General features: G+C 41.0%; 1 protein-coding gene across 2 annotated transcripts in view; it reads right to left on the reverse strand.

Annotated features, from left to right (window-relative positions):
* Positions 1-4,112: 4,112 nt before the first annotated feature.
* RSU1 (Ras suppressor protein 1) overlaps positions 4,113-27,583 on the reverse strand; it is a 190,767-nt gene continuing 167,296 nt past the window's right edge. Inside the window, exon 8 of one of the 2 annotated variants that reach the window (XM_067562296.1) lies at positions 4,113-4,669. In XM_067562296.1, the coding sequence (XP_067418397.1) occupies positions 4,567-4,669 (103 nt within the window). In that variant the 3' untranslated portion in view covers positions 4,113-4,566. The remainder of the gene's footprint in view (positions 4,670-27,583) is intronic. The other variant, XM_067562294.1, reaches the window with a different exon arrangement.

The following is a 27,583-nucleotide window of genomic DNA, read 5'->3' on the forward strand; positions in this document are numbered from 1 at the left end:
ATCGGCCAATGGAAACATTGTTCAGAGGAGGACAAGAACTGCCTTCTTAAAGCGACCTTAGTGCCATTCCCGCTCTGAGCTCCTCTGTGACACAAGAGCCTCAGCCTCACTCTGAGGCTGAACCAGCATTCACAGCTGGAATTTACATGTATGACAGAATGGCAGGATGTGGGGGTGGTGGCAGTGGCCAAGTAGGACAAGCATCTACATAGACGGTTATTGCCTTTAAAACAGTGTCTTAACTTAGCAGCAAATATTTCTATTTGGCAGCATCAAAATCAGGACTGAGGCCCCCATGTGCTTGGCACTGTACAAACAGAAGAGAGAGAATCCTTGTCTTGAGCCTGACTTTACTGCAACAAGATGCAGTGTTTTCCTAGTCTTAGAATAACAGGGTGAAATAAATGTAATCCAGTAAAATAAAGCAAACCTTTAATTAGCAACCCTATATAGAACATATGTACAATACAGACATAGAGCAAAATATACCATAGTTTTAATTTTAACTAATATGTTGGCACCATCTAAAAATAAAAATAATTACTGCACTATCTCCCCTCTACTTTCTCTTTTCTTCCCCGTTTTCCTCCTTCTGCTGCGTAGCTCTGGGGATATTTTAATCTTTTTCTGTCTTGTTTTCTGTTTGTAATGTTTTTTTTTCTTCTTCCAGTTTTACTTTCTCTCGCAGATCTTTTTCCATCTTTCCTTGCTCTTCAAGACACTCTGTTCCCAGTCTGCCTCCATTTCAGTTTAATATTTTCCCCAGCAGGATTCTCTCTAGCCTTCTAATCTGTATTCCTTACTTGCAGACCCCTCACTCTCCCTAGTTTGGGCTCTTCTCTGGTCATATTTTGGGTACTTTTGTAGTTAGTGTACATAGTTCTTAGTTAGTGTCTGTAGTAGTGTCAATAGCTGTCCCTGTCGTTGAGAGACTATTCGCCCCAGGGGCTAGGCACACCCTGGTCCCCGGGCTGCAAGCCGCTTGCCTCTTCTGGCAAACCAATGCCAGTGAGTGACCCTCACTCTAGCTGTTTAAAGTGTCTGGGGGGAAACTCACGTTAAAGATAAGTACCAGATCTGCAGAGATTTCAAACCTTGCGCTAAAAAGGATAGGGACATTCAAATGAAGGTCATTCACATGGAGGCTGCCCTCAAACCAGTCTCAGAGCCAAGGTGTACTGAAGTGGTCCCAAGAACTTTGAAATCCATGCGGACCACTCCTTCGTCACCACGAGCTTTCTGGCACCATTCACCATCTCCGGTGCTGAAGATAATGCACAAAAAGCAGCGTAACAAGAGAGGGCACTCACCAGTGCAGAAGAGGGACAAGTAGGGAGAGGACTGTACAGTGAGACCCGTGTCTGGCCACTCCTCCTTCTCCGAGACAGTTGTAGAATGGTTGACCCGCCTACAGCGTTGAGTGTGCTGCGGGACCCTCCACCAACTCCCAGAAGCGACTGCGGTATAAGCAGTCTGATGGTCCCCTCGACCCCAGAGGCCATCCAAGCAGCAAAGGACCTCGGTGGCTTCGGGGAGATGGGCTACTGTCCCTTCCTACTCAGCCCCAGATCCCAATTCTGGTACCAATCCCAGCTCCGATACTCAGAAAATGGTCCCGATGGAGGTGGCAGAAGTGGAGGAAGAGGAAGGAGCCCCTCCTCCAACATGAGCCTCCTCATCATTACAGATGAGACCATAGCAGGACCCAGTAACCTGCTTGTGCAGAATGACTTCAGATAGCAAGTGTGAAAAATCAGGACAGAGGCTGGAGGGGTAACAGGCACCTATAAAGAAAAAGCCCCAACTATAAAATCAGGATATCTGGTCACCTTAACTTCAGGGCCCATCAGGACCTTCTGAAGTGGGTCGCGACAAATCCGGGTCTAGAAATTGAGGAGCTCAAAGAGTCAGCACACAGCCCGATTGACATCCTGACTGCAGCAGCGCCTTCCAAGGTGGCCTTGCCCATCAATGAGACCGTGAAGGGATCTGTCAAGGCCCTGTAGCAAATGCCTTCTTCTCTGCCCCCCACTTCAAAAGGGGGCAGAGAAAAAGTACTATGTACCAGTCAGTGGGTTCAAATACCGGTATCCACCCCCCGAGGGTCCCTGGTGGTCGCTACAGCAAATGAGTGAGATAGACAGGGACAGTCGAGCACTAACCCAAAAAGTAAGGATGCAAAGAGACTAGATCTTTCTGGGAGGAAAGTTGATTTGACAGGTAGCCTTCAGCTACATATCTTCAATCAGCTAGCATTGCTTGGGGGATACAATTTTAATCTTTGGGACTCAGTGTCTGAATACAAAGACTCTCTCCTACAAGAAGTGAGACAGGGGTTTGCTGCTCTCTTAGATGAGGAAAAGAACATAGCCAGGACTTCTCTCCAGGTAGCTCTGAATGCTGCTGACTCGGCGGCCAGGACAATGGCTTCGGCAGTCACCATGTGACCATGCCAGTTTTGGGAGAGCGGTGTTGCAGTCAGCAAGTTCATGAACTCTGAGCCCACCCCTGGGGCTACCGTTTGAGAGTCACCTAGCATGGGATGGACATGAGCCAAGCACTCAAAGAAAAAACGGTCACTAAGCTTCCGTAACTGTTGTTCTTCAGGATGTGTTGCTCGTGACCATTTCATGACCCACTCTCCTACCCTTCTGTCGGAGTTTCTGGAAAGAAAGAACAGAGAGGGTGCAGGGCTGACAGCACTCCTTATACTAGTGCAAATACACACAACTCCAGAGTGCACTAGAGCCAGCCCGCCTCCCCCAAGAGCTGGCAGCTGCCGCTCGCTTCCCAGCTGGAAGCTGTGACAGGGCGGGAAGCGGGCGGCTGCAACCCGGCTTCCCGGAACTGTGGCAGCTATCACTGGCCTCCTCTTCACTCAGTTTTTCTCCGGGTATCCCCTGCCTGTGTCTCTGGGGGTACGCGTACCACAGGTTGAGAAACTATGGCCTATGTTATACAGGAGGTGAGATTAGATGATTACAGTGGTCCCTAGCATCTATGGTGTTCTGGCCTTGTAATCTATGAAAATTTGAACCTAAACTCTTTTTTAGCAATCGTCTGTGGGAGAAAGGGACAAAAAGGTAAAGTTACATATATACACACACAAACAGCGACTTCTTCTAATCCCCAAACATTTACCAGTTAAGAATGGATTTTAGAAAATAAACGTGTCAATACATTTATTCCCAAAAAGGCCCAAGAACAGGCCTTTATTACAGTGGTGTTGATATACGGTCATCATATACAAATGACTGTTTTATATATTAAATCATTTATAATGCAAGACATTTGAATTGTTTACTTTTCTTATTTAATGCAAATCCCGTATCTCAGAGTCTGGGCATGATTTACTGTTTGCTGTCTGGATGACATCAGAAAGGCTGCAATTGGTTGCTTAGGTATGAAATTCAGGAGAGAGGAAACCTAGGGGCAAGGAAGGTCCTGACACCAGTGACCCATTATGAGAACGCATTCCTCTCCATGCATCTTCCATTTAGCTTTTGCTCTGCTCGAAGTCTAAAGTTATTTTGAAATCATTGTGTGTAGGGTTTATTTCTCCCCGATGAGACCTATGCTTTTCAGATGTTAAACAATGGGTTGCTTACTCACTGCACAACTGCAGATTCTGGGCTTGGGTATGGTGCAGGCTTTGCACAGATGAATATAATTCCTCTGGCATAGTCAAAAGCTATTGAGAACTATCCTTCAATCCAAGCAATTTCACTGCAGAGATTTTTAAAAAAGTGTTTTGGTTTCTTTTTAAAAAGAGAAAACTCAAATAATGTATTTAAACTAACCATTCTCAGAAACAACAATTTCTTCAAAGGAGAATGTTTTCTTCCAAAAATTGTGTTCGGCAGTTGGCAGCCCTTCATAAAGATAATGTTTTTGGTTCCCTTCCTTCCCCCCAATTTAGAAACAAGAGGAAAAAGTGTGACACACTGATATGAGAAAAAAATGTAACTGATTAAAATGTTATCACTTCTTAAATAGAAGGCTTTACATTTTAACTAACTTGCACCACAGACAAAACACCATGGTACAACAAAAAATGAAAATAAAAAGTAACAGGAAACAGGGCTAAGTATATTCCCCAAGAACATTACCTTATTTTTTTAAATTCTACTGAAGAATTCAACACACAATACAAATAAAGATTTTATTAAAATCATTTGTAATATTATATGAAGTATAACTAATTTATGTACTGTGCAGATAAACCTCTAATAAAGCATAACAGGACAAGTGATACATGTGAACAGAAGATATTTCATATTGGTTTTCATATACATATAAATATAAAAGTTAAAAATGGTGTCTGATGGTATATACTAATTGGCTACATAATTTTAGTAGTAATAAGGAGAATGTATAATTTTGTATTCCTTAATCAAGGTCTTAAAAGCAGTGCATGTGGCAAATTGCTGTTGAGTGAAAAGAGAATTTTTGGTTTCTTATAAAATGAGTAACAGCATTTCTTCAGTAAAATTTTAGAAATATTTAGGCACATGCAAGGAAAAAAAAAAGAAAAAAGCCTTAAAAACGCTGGCACACGCCAGTGACTTATTTGTTCTTCGCTGCCAGAGGTTTCCGACTGATCTTCTTTGACTTGTCATTGTTCTTCTTTGGAGGTTCGGGGTTTGCCTGCATGTGTCTGCCATAGAGACTGCAAGGAAATGAGACAAAAACATTTGTGATATAATCACTAACATACGGGCTTTCAACCTGCTGCATGTTATACAATGCACTTAGTTACTGAAGCTCAAGAAAACAAAGGGTCATTAGTTTATTTTATCTGTATATGCTTGAAATTCCTATTAGACTTTAAGCTGCAGTACATAGTATTAGTTTTCTGTGATTCATCAGGAGGTTAACACTAGGAAAAAGGGGTTTAAAAACCGCAAAGGAGGAAATCAGTTTTGCCTTCATATGCTGGCAACCTTTATTCAGCACAGTTATGGAATAAAGGCTGAGAAGGCTCAAAGTGTGTGTATTTAAGTCGACAATGACAAAAATTGGGTTGAACTGGAGAGATAGAGTACCCATTTACAGCAAAATGAGCATCATGCCTAGCCAGAAAACTCAAGGGCTCGATAATGTGACAGAGAGCAATGGTGTCAGAGTCTTCTCTGTCTGTTCACACTTGATTGATGGTAGTGGGATAGCTACCAACACATCAAAGCCACATTAATAAGTACCACTGATTAAATGTTGACAAAGTATCCTACAGTTCAGATGGCTAGCATTCACAGCAAAGCTAAACAGACTATATGGCTGAGAAGATTTAACTAAACATCAGATAATTAACAGATAATTTATGAGTAATCCTGATTAAACTAAATTGAAAGCCTGCTCAAAACAAATACAGTTCAAACTTAACTTCCTTTATTGACACAAACTTCTTTTTAGAGACATTCTCTATGGGGGTGTCAGTATGTCTAGAGGAGAAAGGATCCTGAGCTTTGCTTTCTCTAAGGCTTGGTCTGCACTAGACTGTTTTGTGGACCAAATTCAGTTTTTTCCCTGACAAAACAGTGCTGGTGTACACACTGCAATCACGACACCCCCTCCCCCAAACTGCCCTGTTTTTTTTTGACAAAATAAAACCACCTTGATGAGAGGTGTAGGGCTTAAGTTGGCTTAATTAAGGCGACGCACTGCCAATGTAGACACTGCGTCCCACTTACATCGGCTGTGGGGTTGTCATTCTTGTCCAGGGAAGCCGTGAAATTGACAAGAAAGCCAGTGGGATGAGAAACCCAGGCAGGCTGCTCTCTGCTCTGGACTGGGAGGGGGGTGAAAAGCCCAGATGCCTAGCTCAGCTGTGAAATTTACAAGGCTGCTGGCTCCCGGTGGAGAGAAGCCCAAGGCAGTTCCTTCGGGAAACAAGGAGGGGGGGGGGAAGCCCTTAGCGGCTTTCCCCGGCTCCTGGCGGAGAATGGGGAGGGGAGAAGCCCAGGCCTGGCTCTCGGTGGGGAATGGGAAGTGGAAGGGGAGTGGCAGCCCACCAGGAGCCTGTGGGGCTCTCAGCTCCCCACATTGCCCCTCTTAGATTGGTGGAAGTGCTCTTGGTGAGGACACACACCTCCGACCCAAGGAGGGCAGTGTGGATATCAGCCACTGCAGGGGTGGCTGTATGTTGACCTATGTTAGGTCAACTTATTTTTCTAGTGTAGCCAAGGCCTAGCTTAGCTGTACAAACACATGGAACGATGACACACTACTGAAATCCCTCTGAAAAGTGGCCCCTAATAATACTTCAGTTTCACTCTGCTGTCTCAGTGACTCTCCTATGATATCACATTGCCAACGAAGTTCAACTCTCACTTTTAAAAATTAATGTGTGTTCCTTTACTCAAAAGTTACATTCAGTGACCTTTCCCATGGGCATGAGTGGCTTTATTATAAGACATTGGGTGTCATATTCCCAGAGTGAAACTAACAGTGTCCTAATGCAAGAGGCTCACTGGTATCTGTCAGCGAGTTTCAGCTGGCCTGTCCAGTTCAGTGTACCCCCAATTCATTAATGTCATAAACTGTATCGGATGTGTGTCATGTAAGGTATCGTTGGAAAACTAATGACAGATTGATCATTCAGATTCTTGCATTGTGTATGTAGGTAAATACCTAGGGGATCGTGAAAATAAGAAAATGTGGAACTGAACTGTGTTTACCAGTCTAGCCTGGAGAGTGGGTAAAAAGGTTTCTTCCAATCAAAGGACAGGCCAGCGCCTCCAGGCAGATTTCATCAGAGTCTATTAATCACATTTCAAACAGCCATTCATCTGCATTTCAGCAAATGCCAGTGGGGGAAATAAACTACCATGGAACTTCCTTTACCAGCAGACTCCATGTCTCCTTCCTCACAGCTTGAATGAACTTTACTTTGGGGGTAGCCTTCAGAAGAATTCATTTCAAAGGTTCACTGGATCATAAAAGAGAGGGGCAAAGAATCCCAAGTTGTCTTTCATGTCAGACGACAAAGGAACTGAGCACTTTGGACTTCATAGGCATTCCTGATCAGAAAGATGATCAGGAAGGTAGCATGGTAAAAATCTTACCCTGAAGCAAGACTGTAGTTTTGTTAAGTCTTAATCTCTACAAAGCATTTTTCACTTTTAGTTGCTGGTAATCATTTCTAATTTTGTCCTTTATACTTGAACTTACTTAAAATCCTATTTACTTTTGGTAATAAACTTGTTTTACTTTTAATCTAAACCTATCCAGTGCTGTGTTTGAATTGAAGGAGATACTCTTGTCAGAAGACACAGGAAGATAAAAATGAAAGAGGCATTGTACAAGAGCTGCCTCTTAGTGGCTACATACAACTGATCACTTGAAGCACTATTGGCAACAATTTTATGATGTTGAAAAGTTACCAGCTGACAAGTGGAAATACATGTTCAAATCTGCAAACACAATGCTAGCTATATACTTTGTTTCACTCTTTAAATTTGATTTCTGACACTAAAGGAACTTGGAGTGGAATACAGGTATTTTTCAGAAATTACTATTAATCCTGTTTATTATGGTAGTGCCTAAGGATTAACCAAGAAAAGGGCTCAATTGTGCTAGGTGCTATAAAAACCTGAAGAGCTTACAATCTCAATTGCGAGAAAAGTGCCTTTCTCACCCTAGACACTAAGAAGCAGAAGGGGATACTGGTAGCCCAGGAGTCTAGAATCATCATGGCACAGCTTTCTCTTCACCTCGCTTTGACCCCACAACTTCTTCCACCAATGGACATTGGCTCAAGGCTGAGGGAGGAGGAGGATGGGCTTTAGAGCTGTGTGGTCAGAAGAGAAGGAAGAGGAATGTTGGGAGACTGCTGAAGGAATTTTTCCATGTGCTTCCCGGGTCAGGTTTCTGGAGGGGAAGTCAGTGTGGTATTTTCAAGTGTTGCATGTGGATGTTTGTGGGGGTGGATGCTGGAGTTCACATTTTCTGCTTTGGGAATGTCTTATGTTTATTTTGCTTTTCTGAATGGCACTGTTGGCGTTATTTCACTTTCTTCTTTTTTCTTGTACAGTGGTGAGGCTCTATTTTTAGAAATCTGTATACACTTTTCGTTAAGTATCTGAACTGGGTTCTGGCATGTTGCACAAAAGAAACACTAATAACTGGGGGAGACATTGCAAATTAATGTATTTGGCAAATTAGAAGTAAATGAACATACATTCTTATTTTTTTATTTTCTCTCTTTTGAGAGCTGACCATTGTTGTGTCATTTAACTTAACTGACAATATTTCATAACACACTATAATGTCCTGTAGTACAGCTTGTGGGCTATTAACTAACTGCTGAAAAGCAGGGAGAGAGTGTTTTTCTGGCACCAATTTTGATGTTTGCAGATTGGCAGTGTGGGGATTAGTGCGGGTTCTTCTGTGGTAAAAGTGTGTGTGTGTATGCGTGCATGCACATGTGTATATTTTGCCTGTTACATGTATGTTTCTGCTATGGAGAGGCTGGATTCGGACAGTATTAGTATGAACAATGGAATACTGTCAAAGGTCTAATTGGGCAATACTCTTTTTGATCCTCTGTCAGCAAAATGTTAAGCAGAAACCCCAATTCAGCTACACTTTTTAAAAAACAGTGATAGTTTTTTCTTAAAAAAAGAATTGCATAGAAATGGTGTGAAGTGTCTTTAGGGCTCTAACATCTTTTTTCTCCCTTTCTCCAGGTGTGGGAGTATTACAAAAATAGTAGTACGTTTGCTTAACTTGTACGCTTTCCCTTTCATAAGACATTCCTTTTGCCCTTTCTCGTGTGAACCCAAAACTGCCTTCGCAGTTACTAAATTACTCAGTTATTGGGTTCCTTGGAGAAGTATCTAGTAAGTTTCAGTTGCACACTGCTATCTCAGTTCCAGATATACTCCTTGAAAACTATCAAACTAACTTGCCTTCTATGCAAAGGGAGAATCAGGATCAGGCATCTTCAGATTGTATCAACTCTCCATGGCAGGGACTGTCTCTCCTGTGTTTGTTCAATACCCAGTACAAGGAGGCCCATATCCCCTCTATGTAAAAAGAATAATGAGCATGCCTCAACTAACACCACATTTGGGACAGAATTTTGCCCTCTGTTATACCAGTAACGGTACAACCGGGGTCCTGATGTTCATAATTTTCAGTGGGATTAAGGAACACCACCAAAAGTCACTCCTGGCTCCCCATTTCAGGAAAAAAAGCCAAAGCTGCTGAACGGGGCCATTCAGAGAGGCTACCTACCAGAATTAAAAGAAAAAACACACTCCATTTGGTTAGAATGGATCTGGGCTCCATTCAGTCAATCCATGCAGTGATCATGGTATCTATTATAATGATCCTGTGGGCACTTGGGGTTTGAAATGCTGAGTTTAATGGTGCCCGCTCTCGCTGAGAATTGATCAGTAATCTACGTGCTGATGCCCAATGCATGGCACGCAGCTTTACAGCTGGTTCTTTGTAACATCATGTTTACATGGATGTTCTATTTCTACGAGGAATGTTACATCCAAATCTCTGTCAACAAGCCTAAGACTGATGTGTGAAACCTGGATTGCAAATACACATTTCAGACATCTGTAATTATCCCATGCAGCAACTACAAGATGTTGGTCTTAGAATCACAGCTTATAAATTGCCGAGTCTTTATATAGACTTAGCAGCTACAGTACTGCAGGCAGCCTTATTATGTCAAAATGCGTAAAACACTGGTAACAGTTTTCCTGTTGCATTTCTCCCCTCTATACGTTTAAAAAACAACAAACATTTAAAAAAATCTCTGTTGAACACAACTATTTCCACATATACAAATATAAGAACCCCCCCCCGCATTTTCTATCTGCCCCACTGGAAGTAACGAATAAGAGCACTGTAGCTGCTACAGCAAAACTAACAATATCACGTGAGAAAGATGCTCATTAAACTTCATCATTCTGTCCTCTTTAATGACGCCTTTACTTAATAAAAATTCCCTGAGCAGTTGCAAGGATATTAGGCAAGGTCTTTGGTTATGTATCAGGGGTCTAAGCTGTCAGTAGCAAGCATGCAGTTCAGGAGGTGCATTCCCTAGAGGAAAGACTGAATACAGCTTTCTTGTAATAAATTCAGAGAGAATCAATAACTGCAGCTTGCTACATTACTTAAGCATTTAAGAAATTAGGTGATCCTTCTAAATTAAACTACAAATTGCTAAATGTTGCAATTTACAGTATTAACTAAGAGGCATGAATTGAAAGGCATTAAGAGGCATGTAATGTGAAAACACTGAACCTTACTATTAACATATATAACTTTAAAAAAGATTTACTGTTTAAAATTCACAAAGTTAGAAAATACTGTAATTTTAAAAAAAAATCACCATCAAAATAATTTCCCCCAAACCCTTCCTAGTTTACATTACCTCACTCAATAGCTAAAAGTTAAATCTAAAAGCAAAGAGGGGAACTGTGAACAAGCACAATCATAGCAAAAATATATTACACATGCAGAGGAAATATCCAAATAGTTTGATACCAGTCTCAACTGATTTCAGACTAAGGGTCAGAATCCGATTCGGACCTTTCTGCACAATATGTGTAGATCTGTATTTGTTGCAGATTTTCTTAAAAGCTAAATACATGTGGCATTAAGAGGACCGCACCTTAAGGTAAAGTATTTGGGGTCCTGAGCATTTTCAAAGGTTTCAAAATACAGCCATGGGGAAATTGTTTTGTCACTGTGTGGCTAAGGCACAACTGTAAGGGTTTTTATGTACAATGCTACGAACATGCACAGTTACACACAATCCTGGATGAAATATCATCATCAGGTACTATAACAAAAGGTGAGAAAAACATGACAGATTCAAAACATTGCTGCTGTTTGCTGTAAATGCAATCAGTTCTTCAAAGTCTGAGGCCTGGATCCAGCAAGGTAACAGAAGCACGAGCCCAACTTTAAACATCTGAGAATTTCCACAAAAATTAATGGGATTGTTCATGTGCTAAATTAGGCATGTGCTTAAGTTACCTTGCTGCCAGAAACCTCCTTGTTTGCAGGCAGTACTTGCAAGATGGTAGTCAGCGCTGGCACGTCAGCTAGTTTGTATGCAGTGATTAGTTGTAATTAATACCTTAGATGCTGTAGCTAAATATTTGTGTCAACATATTACAACATTTCTCTTCCCCTGCCCTCAAGTAGGTTTAGCATTGCCTGTCACTGTTTCAGTATCTCCATGCTGCAAATGGGCCTGGCCGTTCCCTTCATGGGATCTGCTACATTGCCAATGCTTCCTCAGGCTAGATCTCCTACTGGGAAGGAGACAAATCCAAGGAATGCAGTTCACCTTTGTAATGTGTGAGAGGGGGGATTTTTAACTACTAAGACATTTGCAAAAAGTTTGTTAACTTACCAATAACTCTCATATTTATTATTAATTAATTGACTGTTAAATTAACAATAAACAAACACACAAGTAATATGAAAATCTGGTTTCCTCACACATTCCAAAGTGAACTGCATTTTCTGTGTTCTAAGTAGGGCAGTTCAAATAAGTAACGATTCATTTATTCAGTTAATTTAGCTTCACCCCCCGTTTGCAAATGGTTTGAGAACAGATGGCAGAATTGTCAGATGTATTCATTATTTGAAATTATTTGCGAATTTCTTCAGCAAATAATTCTTGGTATGCAGCTTGTTAGAGAACAGTTCACTGTACATATTCAAAGCTCAGACTGTGCTGGTTAAACAAGTCTTGTGGTAGTGTTTCTGCTTTCAGACTTGTTGGCTAGTATCACTAAGCAACAATGAAATGCTGCCAAAATTGTAACAAAGGGCTCCCACAAAAATTTTCCATCTCTGTCAGGGATACACATGACGTTTCCTGTGTAAAATATTATTCCCACCAAAACACGTCCATCAATTCCATATTCTTTCCTTCTCCAAATCCATCAGTCTTGCTACCCCACCATTCTTTCCCCTTATGGTGACTGCTCCATGTGGCTCCCTCTCCTGACAGCTGTTCCTCACAGCAGCACCAGTGATGGCAAGTGGGTAAACATAGCAGATGGCAGTGATGGCAGTGCCACCAGTGATGGCAAGTGGATAACACAGAAGATTAGGGCTGGAAGGGACCTCAGGAGGTCATCTAGTCCAACCCCAGCTATATCATCCCAGCCAGGGCTTTGTCAAGCCGGGCCTTAAAAACCTCTAAGGATGGAGGTTCCACCACCTCCCTAGGTAACCCATTCCAGTGCTTCACCATCCTCCTAGTGAAAAAGTTTTTCCTAATGTCCCAACCTAGACCTCCCCCCACTGCGACCTGAGACCGTTGCTCCTCGCTCTGTCATCTAGTACTGATGACAACAGCCTAGCTCCACCCTCTTTGGAACCCCCCTCCAGGTAGTATCCAGCAGCCTCAGTTGGCAGTGGCAGATGCATTGTCCTGTACCTTCTGGCAGTGGGCTGGTTGGTTAAGTAAGGTGCAGGTAGACTGCCTGTAGTGGGGAGATGTCAAACCATGGATTCTATACAAAGATGGGTCTCATCTGAGTTTTGAGGTGGGCGAGTTTCCTCTGACTGAAAAAAAAGCACTCAAAATTATTTTGCTTTGCAAATGCCCATTCCTTGTGGGTAGCAGGAATAATGATGAACCGTGATAGAGAATGAAACCCTGGAAATGAGAGTACAAACAAAAGTGAAACCGACTAGCCCATTTACACAGTCCAAGCTAAATCATAAAGCACAATCTAAATAATGAGAAAAGAAAACTGGATTTCTAAAATGTTAATTTTAATAATAAACTTTAAGGCTTGAAGGGACCGTTGTGATCCTCTAGTCTGACCTTCTGCCAGCACAGACCATCAGACTTCCCTGAATTAATTTCTGCTTCAAATTCAATAGCTATGGTTGAACTATAGCATATATTTTAGAAAACGTGCCAAACCTGATCTAAATTTTTCCAGTGATGGCGAATCCACCACTAAGTTACTAAGGCATCATTAATAGGTAAGGAAACTTTTACTGGCATGATTTTTAACCTGACTGTGATTTTAAGTATATTGGACACAGAAGCTTCTGGAATGACTGAATTTATCCCTACTTCCTCAAGCTGACCTTTCTGTGTTAATGAATGTTAAAACATTTTTGGTAAAGAATTCCAAAAGGATTCTTTGCAATCCTTTAATATACAATGAAAAAAAAAGAACATCTGTGTGCATAACACGTTTTTGAATTTTGAATTTTTTTGAATTTTGTACCTTAGACTTTGACAGAGGAATATTGTTGGAAGGTTATTAAAAATCCCTTTAAAGAAACAGAAACAGACCAACATTTGCAAAAGTGACTAGTGCTTTTGTGTGTCCAACTCAATACACATTAAAGAGGCCTGATTTACAGTGGCTGGGTGCTCAAGCACACACTGAAATTTTCTAAAACTGCTGAGCATCCATACTTTAAAAAAAATCAGGCCTCCAAGGTGTGTTGGGTCGGGCAGCCAAAAACTGAGTCACTTTTGAAAATCTTGGCCACTGCGTACAGCAAAATAGAAGCATGAGGGGGATCTCTATAAAACAAATCAAAATGCAGAAAGAACAGAATGCACTTATACCTTTTGAAAATGATCTTCTGCCTGTTCTGATGTATTTGACCAGGAAAAGTTTTTGTAAAAATGGCTAAACACTAACTCAGTGGTTTTCTTTAAGTCATTCTATGTATAGTAATTATGCATTTCTTTCCCTGTAACTATAATGAGTTTACTGATAAAAAGAAGAGAACAGGAATTCCAGGGATATTTTAATATATGTATATGATTTTTTACAAAAAATAAATTCTCCTGGAATTAATCTGTGGCAGCTATATTATACCTTTGGGCTCATGGATTTCATTGCCTATAGAAGAGATAAAACTCACAATCCTTTGGGTGCTGGGATAACTAATTTAGTGGAGGAAAAGAAACTTTGGGTAGCATAAAAATTGCTCCTATGCAATCTCCCTTCTGGCCACCAGGGCAAGGGGCATGGTTTGGATTCTGCTACTTCTGTGTGATCCCTACCTCCTTATCTTCATTAAGTAGTATGCAAGGGAACAAAATGAAGTAGAAAACCCCCCAAATCTACAGAAGATGCAGCCATGCTTCTAGAAGGTGGTGGCCCCACTGATTCACATGGTGGGGATGACTACTGTATGCAAATAAAGACCAGAGTTATGCAGGTTCATATAAACTTCCTAGAAGACATACTGGTTTTAAAGGCCATGTGCCGCTGCCTCAAACTCACCCCCCCACGGGGACTAACACTATAAGTGCTTCTATCAGGACCATCTACTCACAGTTAAGGGTTCCATGTTAGTGGGCGGAAATAAGGATCCCACTTTCCCTGTGACCTTGGTGACTGTGGTGAGGGGTTCATAGATTCATAGCATTTAAGGCCAGAAGGGACTAATAGATCATCTACTCTGACCCCATGTATGTCACAGGACATTACATTTCACCCAGTTGCCTCTGATTAAGCCCAACAACTTGTGTTTGGCTAAAGCACGTCTTCTAGAAAGGCAACCAATCTTCTTTCCCACACTTCCTCCTTCACCTCCCTGGGAGAAGGAAGGATGGAGAAATTGGAGAGTTTCCCTTTTGGGTTGATTTTTGCAACCTGGCTGGTTTAGCAATGCAAAAGTGGACTTTGGTGCCTCTCTCATGAAATCCTTCTTCAGATTCCCAACAGTGGCTCTTTCAAGTATATTAACTCCATGCCATTGGTCCAAAACAGCCCAACTGCATCAACTTCCCGGAGACATGGCAAAACCCATCTCTGTGAGCAGGTGCTTGGGGAGAGCGGAGGCGGTTCAGTGTGAGGATTTTGTTTGTTTGCTTTTAGGGTTTATGGGGTCTATGAGGTAAGAGGTATTTGCTAACTGGTGCTGTATGCTGGATTAAATTTACTGCTGTTTTTTAAAGTGTATTTTTAACTGATGGCAGGGTGCCTAGATAGTGGAATAGGATTTTTTTTTTTTAATATACTGAAATAAAAATAAGTATAGTCAGATCCAGGTTTTAGTCCCTTGGTAATTCTTGTCTCAAAGTCAAACCTGCTTACTCAAACTTTTCTCATATCACATATTTCCTCACATTTAAAACCCCAGAATTCTGAAAGACAGAGGTCAATGACTCCTTGTTCATGGAGAGCTAATTACTAATCTGTGGACCTTCCAGATACGTATATGGAGTTGTGGGGCACCAGAGATGGTGACACACATACTGATTACCACCGTGTCATGAAAGAACTGGCTATAAAAGAAGCAAATCTTCATTTTCCTGTCAATAATTTTGACCAGAGTAATACACCATAAAAATAAGGAAAATAATTAATAAATTAAGCAGATCTTTAGTTTTTTTCCATGGCCAACACTACGCAGACAAAGCTATTCTAGTCAGGAGAGTCCCACATTACACAGCAGCCAATAATCTTTATGGTAACATTGCAGTGCAAATGTCATTTATTGTAATGAACACAGACCATAAGGTAAAACCCCCAGCTAACGCTCCATTATTTTTCATTATACTCTTTCTTGCTGTGTTATATTTCAAGAGTACTTTGGGAATTATACGGAACTATGCTCACTAGTCCACTACTGAGATCATACTGTTAAAATATAATTGAGCCATCAGCAAACTGCACCAGTTATTGAGATAGCACAACACAATGTTCTGATATTTACTTTTTCCTATTTACGTTATCCTCTTTCTTTAGAGCATGGTTCTCAGAACAAATTTGGCTACAAATGAGAACAGCATCAAAACACGGGGAGACAAACATCCTATATTTTTAGATAGTAAGCATTTTGAGAAAAGGACTGTGCTTCCTTTGAGCTGCCAGAAACAAATCATAACAAATAATGAATCAGAAGCTTTGCTGGTAGCAGTTCACCTGATTTCTTTTTCAATAGTCCTGGATGAATTAGGGGAGATGAAAAGCATGAGCAGCAAGATGAACCCACATCCCTCATAGCTGGTAAAAGCCAGCAGGTGAAGACTTTGATCCATTGCTGATGTGAATTGTTAAATATGTCCTGCTCCATAAGCACAACCTGCTGATCACCCTCTAACAAGTGGTGGTTAAATCTTTGCTCATTTAACATTAAAGACCTGCTTAATTTTAAAACCTTCACTCTCTGGGGATGGCTATGGAGAAGACTACAGTGGAACAAAACTGTGGCACCATCCGATACTTCTGACTTCCTGCATTTCTATCAACCTGATTTCAAGACCTATAACAAAAGAGATTGTATTAATATCCTCAGTGAACAGCTCTCCTTCCTAAGCTTTCAAGTGGGGGTGAACAATAGGCTGGATTCTGCTTCCAATGAAATCAATAGAAGTTTTGCCATTGACTTCAGTGGGTGCAGAACTTGGCATACAACGGAGGAAGGAGCAATAATCTACATTTGAAGGAAAAAAATGCAGTCTATGCATTAAATAAAAGGAAACTTTATCTGTATATAATTTTCCTGGAAATCATTGAGAATTCTTATTTTACCTCGCCACTGAATAAAATGGCTCAGGAAGTGCAAAGATGTCAAAGTTTTCTAGATTGCTTGCAGTTAATAATTTGTTTTGTAATTAGTGTTAACAACTATCACATTTCTTGGATACAAGAAAAACAAGCACCTCTTTATGATACCAACCAAGTACCATGCTCATCATTATTTAAATTGTCTAGGCAGTGTCATTCATATGCAGTTTCCCATGATGCCAGATAGGGATATTGGCTATAAAAGTCCACAAAACATTAAAAAAATACACAGTATATTGACATCTGGGCAGGGTTTAGTTAAAAGTGTTGTGGAATGCAAATTTGAAACATGGATAGAATGCGTCCCCTTTCTTTTATAGCCATTAACAGAAACAATGATACATGCATAAACTCACTGTACTTATTAACCAGAACAATTGCTGTTACAAGGTGGGCTAGTGTGTATCAACACAGTCTGCTTTTGCTGAGCATCTTACTGCTTCTAAAGGAAGCAGCATTCACATCTTATCTCGTTGGTGCCTATGTACATTCTTGAGTAACCAGGAAAGATGTGGAATGTAGTCTAGAGGACAGGAACTAGCTTATTCAATCATAAGACTTTTGTGTATATTTTGAAAGCGTCCAAAAGATTAATACTAAATGATCTAATGGCCTCTTCTGCTCTTGGGGGAGTGGAAAGGGAACATAGATTTGAAACAATATCTTATATTGCATCATTTAACAATGAAGATAGGAAAACTAATAATGGGGATCCAGATGCATCGCTGCAGTCCCAGGTGATGAATTGCAAGATTCCAGTTGCATGGATTTTTTGAACATGTTGCAGATGTGGCGTATGTGGTCCTCTGAACGCATCTAGTGTTTCCTCCAAAATGTTTGCATTAACTTTCAGCATGTGTGTTTGGTGCCCTGAAACATACAAGGGCACTCACTGACCTGATCTGTTTGCCATGATCCACGCTAGGCATGCTGGGTGGCAAAGAGTGGGCTACCACTAGCAGCTGAAGCAGCCCCCCAGCATACAACATAAAGCTAGAGTTAAGAAAAAGGTCTAGGTGGTGAAGGGCGGGGGAGAAGGAAACTAGAGAAAGATTTGCCAACAGCTCTGTATCTCAGAGAAGATACTTCATTAGCTTGTCAATAACATGAGGCTTAGGAGATACATTTATTGACAACTCACTGCCAATTGATTCAGTTCTATATAAAGTTCTTTCTATGCAATTAGCACACCAACTGACATGACCATGGGTTCCATAGAGAATTAATGGTCCTACTAAACCCCAGATTGCTCTCATTTCTAAACAAACTTTTCAGATTTACCACTTCACATTTAATGTTTCTGGTGATTTTAAAACTTAAGAGCACCAAGAACTGACCAGCTGCTCCATCCAGATAATCAGCAGCAACTCTCATAACCTCTCCCTACCAGATTCTCTAACATTAGGGTTCAGGTAACACTGGGAAGGACTAAATAAACCTGCAGTGATGGACAGCAACTCCCAGGCAGCTTTAACTTGGGCCACTGATGCAGAGCCTTTAATGGACCCTATCCCAGTAGAGGATAGGTGTAGCAAATCAGAGGTCAGCTTCACTCTGCCCCTGCAGGCTACACTGGGGCAGGGGGTGTTGACAGATGCAAGGCCTGGAGGTGGCATACATAACCAGCAGTGAATTTCTTTCCTTCTGAGGGGAGTATTCTTGGTTTACAGCTCCTTTGTGCCTCCTGAGTTGGATCTGACTAGAGAATCCAGTTTCTTGTCTGAGCAAAACTAACTGCCATACTATCCACTAGTCCAGTCCAGTCCTAGGGTAGACAACTAGCACACAGCTGCATTAGTACTAATGGTACTCTCACCACCAGCCCACACTGAACCAGTCACTTTTAAAGTGCTCTCTCTAGTTTACTTTACTATGCTGCCCAGGATTAGCTTTTCTGGAAGCTGCTCACCTTTACAAATTGGGGTGCACAAGACTTCGATCCATTGCATACACTTTTTCACCAGCACCCACTTCTGAGAGATCACAGATCTTTCATAAATCTGATTGGTTATGTATTTCAATACTAACACACATGTATGCCTCAATCTGGCTGAAGGAAGATGTCAGAGCACTTGTCCACATCTGGGGCAATGAGGAGATGCAATCCCAGCTAAGCTCTAGCATCAGGAAAAGCTAGGCTTATGACTAAGTATCTGAGCAGCTGGTCCACCTGGGTGCCATCTGAATCAGAAAACAGGGCTAGGAGAAGAGAAGGGGTCTCAAGATGCTGTTCAATAAGGCATCAGGACCCAAAACAACTGCTCCAGTGCAAGGAGAAAATACTGCCCCTTATGTAAGGATTGTGCCTGGATTCTTGATGCTCAAACGTGTGTGTTAGGTCTTAACTATAACTATAAAATATGGCTCTGGTAATAGGTATTATTTATCTCTTTAGCTCTGTCTTCACTGACAAGATGAGGTTCCCCCCCCCACAGTGATATAGTTAACAAGTGGTAGCAATAGTGAGGAGGGCTTCAAACTAGGTTCAAAGGAAGTAGGTGACAAAAGCCTGCCGTAGGTATAAAAAAAGGTGATTTTAACAGAGTGTAAAATGTTGGAGGAACGGAATAAAAATTTACAATAGGGTCATAGGAGCAACAAAATGGGGGGGACTCTGGAGTGCTCAACATTTTAAATGTCTGTACACAAGTGGAAGGAGCATGGGGAATAAAGAGGAAGAACGGGAGGTACCAGTACACAAGATAAATTATTACTTAATTGGGATCACAGAGACTTGGTGAGACAAATCTCAAGACTGGAATATTGATAAAGAAGGGAATAGCTTGTTTAGGAAAAACAGGCAGGGAAAAAAGGGAGGAGCTGTTGCATTGTACATCAAGAATGTATTCACTTGCTCTGGGGTCCAGAAGGAAACAAGAGGCAGACCAATGGAAAGTCTCTGGTTAAAGATAAAAGGGAAAAAACACAGGTTACATCATGGTAGAGGTCTACTGCAGACCACGAAATCAGGAGGAGAAGGTGGATGAGACATTTCGAGAACAAAGAACAGAAATTTCCAAAACACAAGACCTAGTATTAATGAGGGACTTTAACTTCTCAGATACCTGTTGGAAAAGTAATACAGAAAAACACAAAGTGTCCAATAAGTTCTTGGAATGTATTGGGGAAAAAAAAGATGGTTACTAACCTTCCGTAAATGTTGCTCTTTGAGATATGTTGCTCATGTCCATTCCATGCTAGGTGGGTGTGCGCACCACATATACTGGTGCTGGAGATTTTTCCCTCAGTGGTATCCATAGGGCCGGCTCTAGGGCCCTCTGCAGTGGCACGCATATGCGCCAGTATATAGGGCGCTGCCAATCCCGCCTTCCCAGTTCTCCCATCATGGGCTTGCCCCATGATCCACTTTTAGCTGATTGACCCAGTATGGTGTCCCAGTGCAAGGGTCTGTCATCCTGAGGAGAAGGCGGTACCGGGGGCGAAAGCAGGTCCATGGCCACCTGAAAGGCCTCAGAGGTGGATGGTACTGCAAGGAGCTGAGGGACCCTGTTGCTGCCCGCAGTCAGAGGGGGTTTTCGAGGTGGACTGGGAGCTCTAGGGGGCAATGGCCAACCCGAGTTCCGGGGAAGACGAGCGGCCTGGTACAGGTCTCAACTCATTGCCCTCTTCCAACTTGCTCCGTTTAGATGGGGAACGCGTCCTCTGTTGGCATGTGTCTTTTTGTGCCGCTTTTTTGGCACCACCAATAGTGAACAGTGCCAAAAAAGTGCTTTGGGTCCACGCTGATATACTAGGTGACGAGTTTGAGCAGCCTGGCTCGGACACTGGTCTGAGGGCTGACTCCATCAGGATTGCTCTTAACCTGATGTCTCGGTCTTTCTTTGTGTGGGGTCTAAAGTTCCTGCAAATCATGCACTTGTCTCGAATGTGGGCCGCACCCAGGCACGTCTCACAGCTCTGGTGAGGATCGTTCACGGGCATAGGCTTTTTACAGGACATGCATGGCTTTAATTCTGGGGACTGGGGCATGCCCCATCCCCTGGGCTAAGCCCGTGAATGGAGAACACTTAACTACTAAAACTAACTCATGGAACTTGTTAAAAACTGTATACACTACTAATACAAGGAAAAGCACTGTAAGTGTTTGCCAAGGCAAGGATGTTCTAGCATTGGCATAGGTGGTAAGAGGGAACTGAGAGGGAGGGAGGCCAGCAGCGCCCTATATACTGGTGCATACGTGTGTCATTGCAGAGGGCGTTAAAGCCGGCCCTATGGATACCATTGAAAGAATAATCTCCAGCACCAGGGCATGTAGCATGCACACACACCTAGCACGGAATGGACACGACCAAGCATTCGATTAAGAACTTCTTGTTTCAGAAGGTGAATGAACTGAACAGAGCCACAGCCATTTTAGACCTGATCCTGACTGACAGGTAGCAATTGGTTGGGAATCTGAAGGTTGAAAGCAATTTGGGTGAAAGTGATTATGAAAAAATAGATTTCATAATTCTACGCAAATGAAGGTGAGAGAGCAGCAGAATAAAAAACAGACTTTAAGGGTATGTCTACACTGCAGCTGGGAGTGAGTCTCCAAGCCTGAGGAGACAGATTTGTGCTAGTGGGCCTCGCAGTAGCATGCTAAAAATAGCTGTGTGAATGCTGCAGCACTAACCGAGGCCCAGGATATCCATTTGAGCTGAAGCTTACCCTATCCCTGGGTCTGAGGTCAGGTGGCAAGCCTGAGCTTCTGACAGTGCTGCAATGCTCATACAGATATTTTTAGTGTGATAGCACAACTTGCTACCACATGTCTGTCTATTCGGCCCATTAAGCTTGCTTCCACCTGCAGTATAGACATACCCCAACAACCTCAGAAAACTGGTAGGAAAGGTCCCTGGAGAAGGAAATCTCAGGGAAAAAAGGGTTCAGGAGAACTGGCAGTTTCTCAAGAAGACAATATGAAAAGCTTAAGAGCAAACTATCCCGATACGAAGGAGAAAGAAAGGAAGAATAGTAAGAGGCCAATATGTCTCTACCAGGAACTCTTTAATGACCTCAAATCAAAAAAGAATCCTATAAAAGGTGGAAACATGGAAAATCACTTAGTGCAAAAGAAAAGCACGAGTATGTAGTGACAAAATCAGAAAGGCAAGGACACAAAATGAGTTACACTTAGCAAAGAACATAAAAAGCAATAAGAAGAGCTTCTATAAATACATTAGGAGCAAAAGAAAGACGACAGAAAGCACAGGTCCCCTACTTAGCGGGGAAAGATAGCTAATAATGAATGATATCAAGAAGTCTGAGGTGTTTAATGCCTATTTGCTTAAGTCTTCATTAAAAAAGTTAATAGTGGCTAGGTACTTAAAATTATAATTAACAAGAGGGAAGGAACATAAGACAGAACAGGGAAACAACAGGTTAAAAATATTTAGAAAAGTTAGATGTATTCAAGTAAGCATGGCTTGATGAAATTCATCATAGGGTACTTAAGGAACTAGCTGAAGCAATCTCAAAACCATTAGCTTTGAGAATTAATGGAGGCTGGGTGAGGTCTCAGAGGACAGTAGAAAGGCAAATACAATAGCTATCTTTAAAAAGGGTAACAAAGAGGATCTGAAGAATTACAGACCACCCAACCTAACTTTGATATCTGGAAACATAATGGAACAAATTATTAAAAACGACAATTTGTAAGCAGCTAGGGGACAATAGAGTTATAAGGAATTTGCATTTATTTGTCAAGAACAAATCATGCCAAATCAAACTAATTTCCTTCTTTGACAGGGGTACTGGCCCAGTGGATAGGTGGGAAGCAGAAGATGTGATATATCCTGATTTTAGCAAGGCTTTTGACACAGCCACAGAACAGTCTCATAAGTAAACAAGAGAAATATGGTCTAAATGAAATTACTATAAGATGGGTGTACAATTGATTGAAAGACTGAAAGAGTAGTTATCAGTGTTTCACTGACAAACTGGGAAGGCGTATCTAGTGGGGTCCCAGACAGGTCTGGTACTATTCAATATTTTCATTAATGACTTGGATAATGAATTGAAGGGTATACTTACAAAATATGTGAATGATAGCAAGTTAGGAGGGGTTGTAAGCTCTTTGGATGACAGGGTTAGAATTCAAAATGACTGACAAATTGGAGAACAGATTTGAAATGAAAAAGATGAAATTCAATAAAGACAAGTGCAAACTTTCTGCCTCACCAATTTCTTTGTCACCATGGATAACTTCCCCCACACCTCCTCCCAGTCACTCAGGCCCATGATCTTCTCTCTTCACCGACTCATCCAGCCAGTGTTTGAACCTTGCCTCTTCTTCCTACACAATACCCTAAGGTCCGGCCTTTCCTTTCTATTGAGAGCACCAAAACTCTTGTCCAGGCTCCCCATATCTGATGTCTCAATTATTACAAACTCCTCTAGCCATGACTGCTGCAAACTTACTGCCCTCAAATCCATCCAAAACACCACTGCTAAGATCCCTGGTTCACTCTTATACCCACATCACCCCATCTCTCTGTGTGCCCTGCACTGACTCCCCAGCCTCTTTTACATCCAACACAAGCTTCTTGCCTTTGAGGAACTATAAGATTTAGCCTTGCCGTACCTGCCTGGATGATTGTCCTCTTGAGACACTGACCCTTGCTTCTGCTCATTCTATCATGTCAGCCTTTGTTGCTCTTTAATTAAATTCTCCCACAGGCACATTGGTGTATTTTCCCATATCACCCTCCGTGAGTGAGGAAAATTCCTTGTCAAAATCAGTAAAGCCTCATCCTCCTTCACATCTCTTCTTATGACTCACCCCTGCCATTATACCTACTGAACACTTCACTCCCATCTGACAAATATTAAACAGGTGATATTAGGCAAAATGGGCTTATTTTACAGCTGCATAGTCTTTTTCTCACAATTTGTTTCATTCATCAGTTGCATTTTGTCACACGCCTTGACTGACGGCTCTCTAAGGCAGAACCTTTCTTTTTACCATGTCTTAACAGTGCTTAGCACAATGGCCACGATTCCTGACTGCATGCCCTAGATACCACTGTAATACAAATTAAAAACAATACTTGTCTGTATCCCCAGTCTATATAAAATCAGTGTAGTTCCACTCAAGACAATGGAGCTACATAATTTACATGAGCTGGGGAATCTCGCTACAGGGAGGGAAAAAACAACAAGTTTAGAAAATACAATATTAAAAATAAATTAAGTGGTCACTTATTTCTCTCTACTGTACACAGACTTCGGACCTGATCTTGAAAACCATGTGAGTAGCCTTCACTTTTCTCTTTGGACTTACTGTGGCCATAGAAGGCAGAAATAATTTAAATAAGGTAAAGATAAAGTAACCTGATTTAACTTATCTTCGGTAGGAAAACTTTACTATCAACCACCTCTCTTTGCTTTTCCACTCTAGTTGGGCCATGACTATTTGCAATTATAGTTCACATTATAGCTACACTATATTTACATTACTCCAGTACTGGAACAGATCCCAAGATCTCATTTAACTTGGTTCTTTTCTTAGCTCCGTCTTATTGTATTCATATAATCTTATTTCCAGGAAGGAACTCAAGTTTTCAGCAGATTTTCTTGTAGTTCTTTTGCATAAAAATTAAGTTTAAAAAATATTTTTAGTAAGTGGTGGAAAAACCCATTAAATAATTAGTTTAGAATTACTGCAGAGTGAGTGAGCAAATAAAGAAGTGAACATACTGCAACAGGAAGTTTACAATATCTTTCAATACAGAGGGAAAAAAGCTATTTTCTTGGAGATGATATGCAATTTTCACACACAAATGTGTTCATCCAAAGCCATCCTACATGTTTCTGTACCTTATGCTCAATTTTTTTCTCCCTGTATTCAATACATTAAATGCTGCCCAACTCCTACATAATTACTAAGGGTGGGGGAAAAAAAGAAACCACACCACTTTTTTTCCTTTTACAAAATTCTTTAGTGGAATTTTACTCTTATTTTCATAGAATATTAGAAGTTAGAGATGGGAAAAACCTATTAGTTAATAACCTATTGCCTGTCAATTATCCTTTGAAGTGATAACAATAGGCTAAGCTTTGTCACAAGGAAAGAACCTATAGTAAGTGGCAGCACACCCTCTCTTGTAGCCACATTCCCTTTTCATGGGGCAGTAATTTACTACTTATACCAGCCAAAAATCGTCCTCTCACCCCTCCCATAGCGTCTGAACTGTGCTGGCCAGCAAGTAAAGAGATAGGGTCAATGTTCTGACCATTCCCCGCCATCGTTGCACAGCTGTTGTGTGTTTAGTTCTGCTTACTCATGGATTTGAGGTCTGTATAGACTGTGAAGACTCTTTTACTCTCTTGCACAAGAGGGTTGTCCAACCCACAATTTAATCCAACAGACTGAAGCAGTTGCATTTTTATCCCCCATGCTTGCCATACTATGGGCCCAGTCCTGCTACCTTTATTTGTTTGATTAATCACAATTAAGGGTTTGGGCTGGGGGAAAAAAAAGTCAAAAAATGGCACATTACAAACATCATAAAACTTGTTGATCACTGTGACCATCAGGAGACAACCTAAAACTGCTCTGATTTATTTCCAGGCCTGGGATTAAGACTACAATCTCAATTTGTCCCAAATGATTCTAGAGGAATCAGAGCCTTTGCCAATACAACGGTAATACATATAGTACACCCACCCACACTGTTTTAAAGAAGTTTTTTGTTGTGCTTTTGGTTCAGTCTTTGTTTTGTCTCCCTTTCTCTCCATTTTTTCCTCTTGTAAACGGTTTTCCCCTATCAGTGAAGTTTGTGGAGTTCTACCTTCTGTTCCCTGCTTATTGTGTATCCTTGATTTCTACCTTTACTTAACTTTATTTTTCTGTTATGTCTTCATGCTCTCCCATATCTTTCCCTTGTCTAATAAGCTGCTTCTTTTCCTTCATCTTCCCTTCCTACTTTCCTGGCTCTTCCCATTTCTCTTGCCTTGCCGATTTCCCTCAACTTCCAGTCTCTCCCTCTCCCCCCCAAAACTTTTACTCTCTTCTGCCTTCTTTTTCCGATTTCTCTTATAAATTTGCCACCCTCTTTCTTAGGGCAGGTCTACACTATTGCTTAAGTCGATCCTACTTACATCGCTCAGGGGTGACTCTCCTGCCGACACAGCTTCCGCTTCTCGTAGCGGTGGAGTAATTATACTAAGGGGAGAGTGCTCTCCCATCAGCATTGAGTGTCTTCACCAGATGCAGTGCTGCTGTGCCAATGTAGCGCTTCTAGTGTAGACCTGCCCTTATTCTCTCTCCTTTCAGACCCTTCTCTTTCCCCAATGCTTCTTCCTACCTCCCTCTTTCCTCCCCCAGTGGTCAGCCTTGACAGTACTACATGAACAACTCCTTTTCAAAACACATAGTTGGGAAAATGCTACAAGAATAACTGCCCTTCTGGAATGTTTGCCATCAAATCGATGTGGTACTCCAAACAGAGGGATTTTGGTATAATATGTTTTGATGTATTTCACTGTAGTTGCTTGAAATAAAAGCCAGGGATATTTTTAAAGTATATACCGATTTCTGTATTTTATACAAAATCTTTACATGGATCCCAATACAATATAACCTGTGCTTAATAAATAGGTATGAAATAACAGTTATTACTGGCATCAGTCATATTTCAAATGACTTTGTAAGACTTCGTATTGGCAGCAACAGATGTTGCATAAAAGAGTGTGGAATGATGTCTTTAACATAGCAGCCTTTAAGGAAAGCAACTTCTTCACTGACAGACAGTCAGTGAAACAGAAGGCAGTTTTCCTGAAGATCTTCATTCATATGGTGTATCAGAGGTAATTAAATTAGTAGGTGAGTTATTCCTTTGCTACCATGTAATTGAAATTTCTAAGCCTATTCATGATATTTTAAAGTATCAGCAGTTATGGAACATGATTAATTCTAATAAAATTGTGGTTAAAACAAATAAGTAGAGTGACTAAAATTACAGAAGATATTATTGTTTAGAGAATAACCTGCAAAGGAAGTGCACATCCTACACCATTATTATAATCTGTACATGTGTTGTCACTGACAGTACCACCACCTATTTCTTTTGACTGAAAACCACTTGCAGTGTTGTACTATTGGTAACTATGAAAATCTCTGTACATAAAAAAGTTTTACACCTGTCATAATGCAGCACTATTGATTAGTAAAGTAAGTTGTAGCTGACAAAATATATTTTCTTAAAATGGATGTGTTTAAGAGTAAAAAAAAATGCACAAAAATTCCAAGGAATATCAATGTTTCACATATTTCTGCCACCAGATTAACTAATCCAGCAAAAAGATCCTTGATATGTCATTTACTGATTGATGAGCACACAGAGCTGAGACCCAAGCACGAAATTTTATTGCTGAGGCATTTTCATCCACAGCCGAATCACCAGGGAAACACTTTGTCAAACAATTTCATTCTGCATGGTGACTCTGTGACAATATTGGCAATTTAAGATTTTTTGGGGGTTTTTCCTATTGCATCTACCTGTCTATGTTCAAAAATATTTACAGTAGCACCACAATTCATGCAGATGTCCATCTTAACACCCAGGAATAATTGAAATAGTTCATGTTTTATTTCAAGAGTAAGTTAAAAATAAATACCCACAAGTTGTATATTTTATATAAATGATACAATATATTTTTGGCAGAGTTTAATACCAATCCCCTGTGCTATCCCTAACAGCAACTCAGTATATTTGAGCATCTGCAGGGCTATAAACTGCTACTTGCTTACAAGAGCTCAATCTTGGTATTAGCATTTGGTCCTGGCTAGGAGAGAGGGATTGGTCTAAGAAAAGACTACAACCCTTTCTGTATGTTAACACTGACAGCTTAGGGAACAGTTTGAGTTTCCACTGAGGCACAATGGGTTAATGATAGAGTCTGCTACCTCTTGTTGCTCTTGGAATTGTTGACAAACTTTAGTTATGCTGATTGCCTTAAATTTAATTATTTTTGGTGTTAATTATTTTCCTGATTTTTACTGAAGTGGCATTTGCTTTTAAAGATGATCCACAATTCTT

The sequence above is a fragment of the Emydura macquarii genome, unplaced genomic scaffold (assembly GCF_026122565.2).
Source record: "Emydura macquarii macquarii isolate MOO-44397 ecotype Brisbane River unplaced genomic scaffold, CSIRO-AGI_Emac_v2 contig_2422, whole genome shotgun sequence".
NCBI lineage: Eukaryota > Metazoa > Chordata > Testudines > Chelidae > Emydura > Emydura macquarii.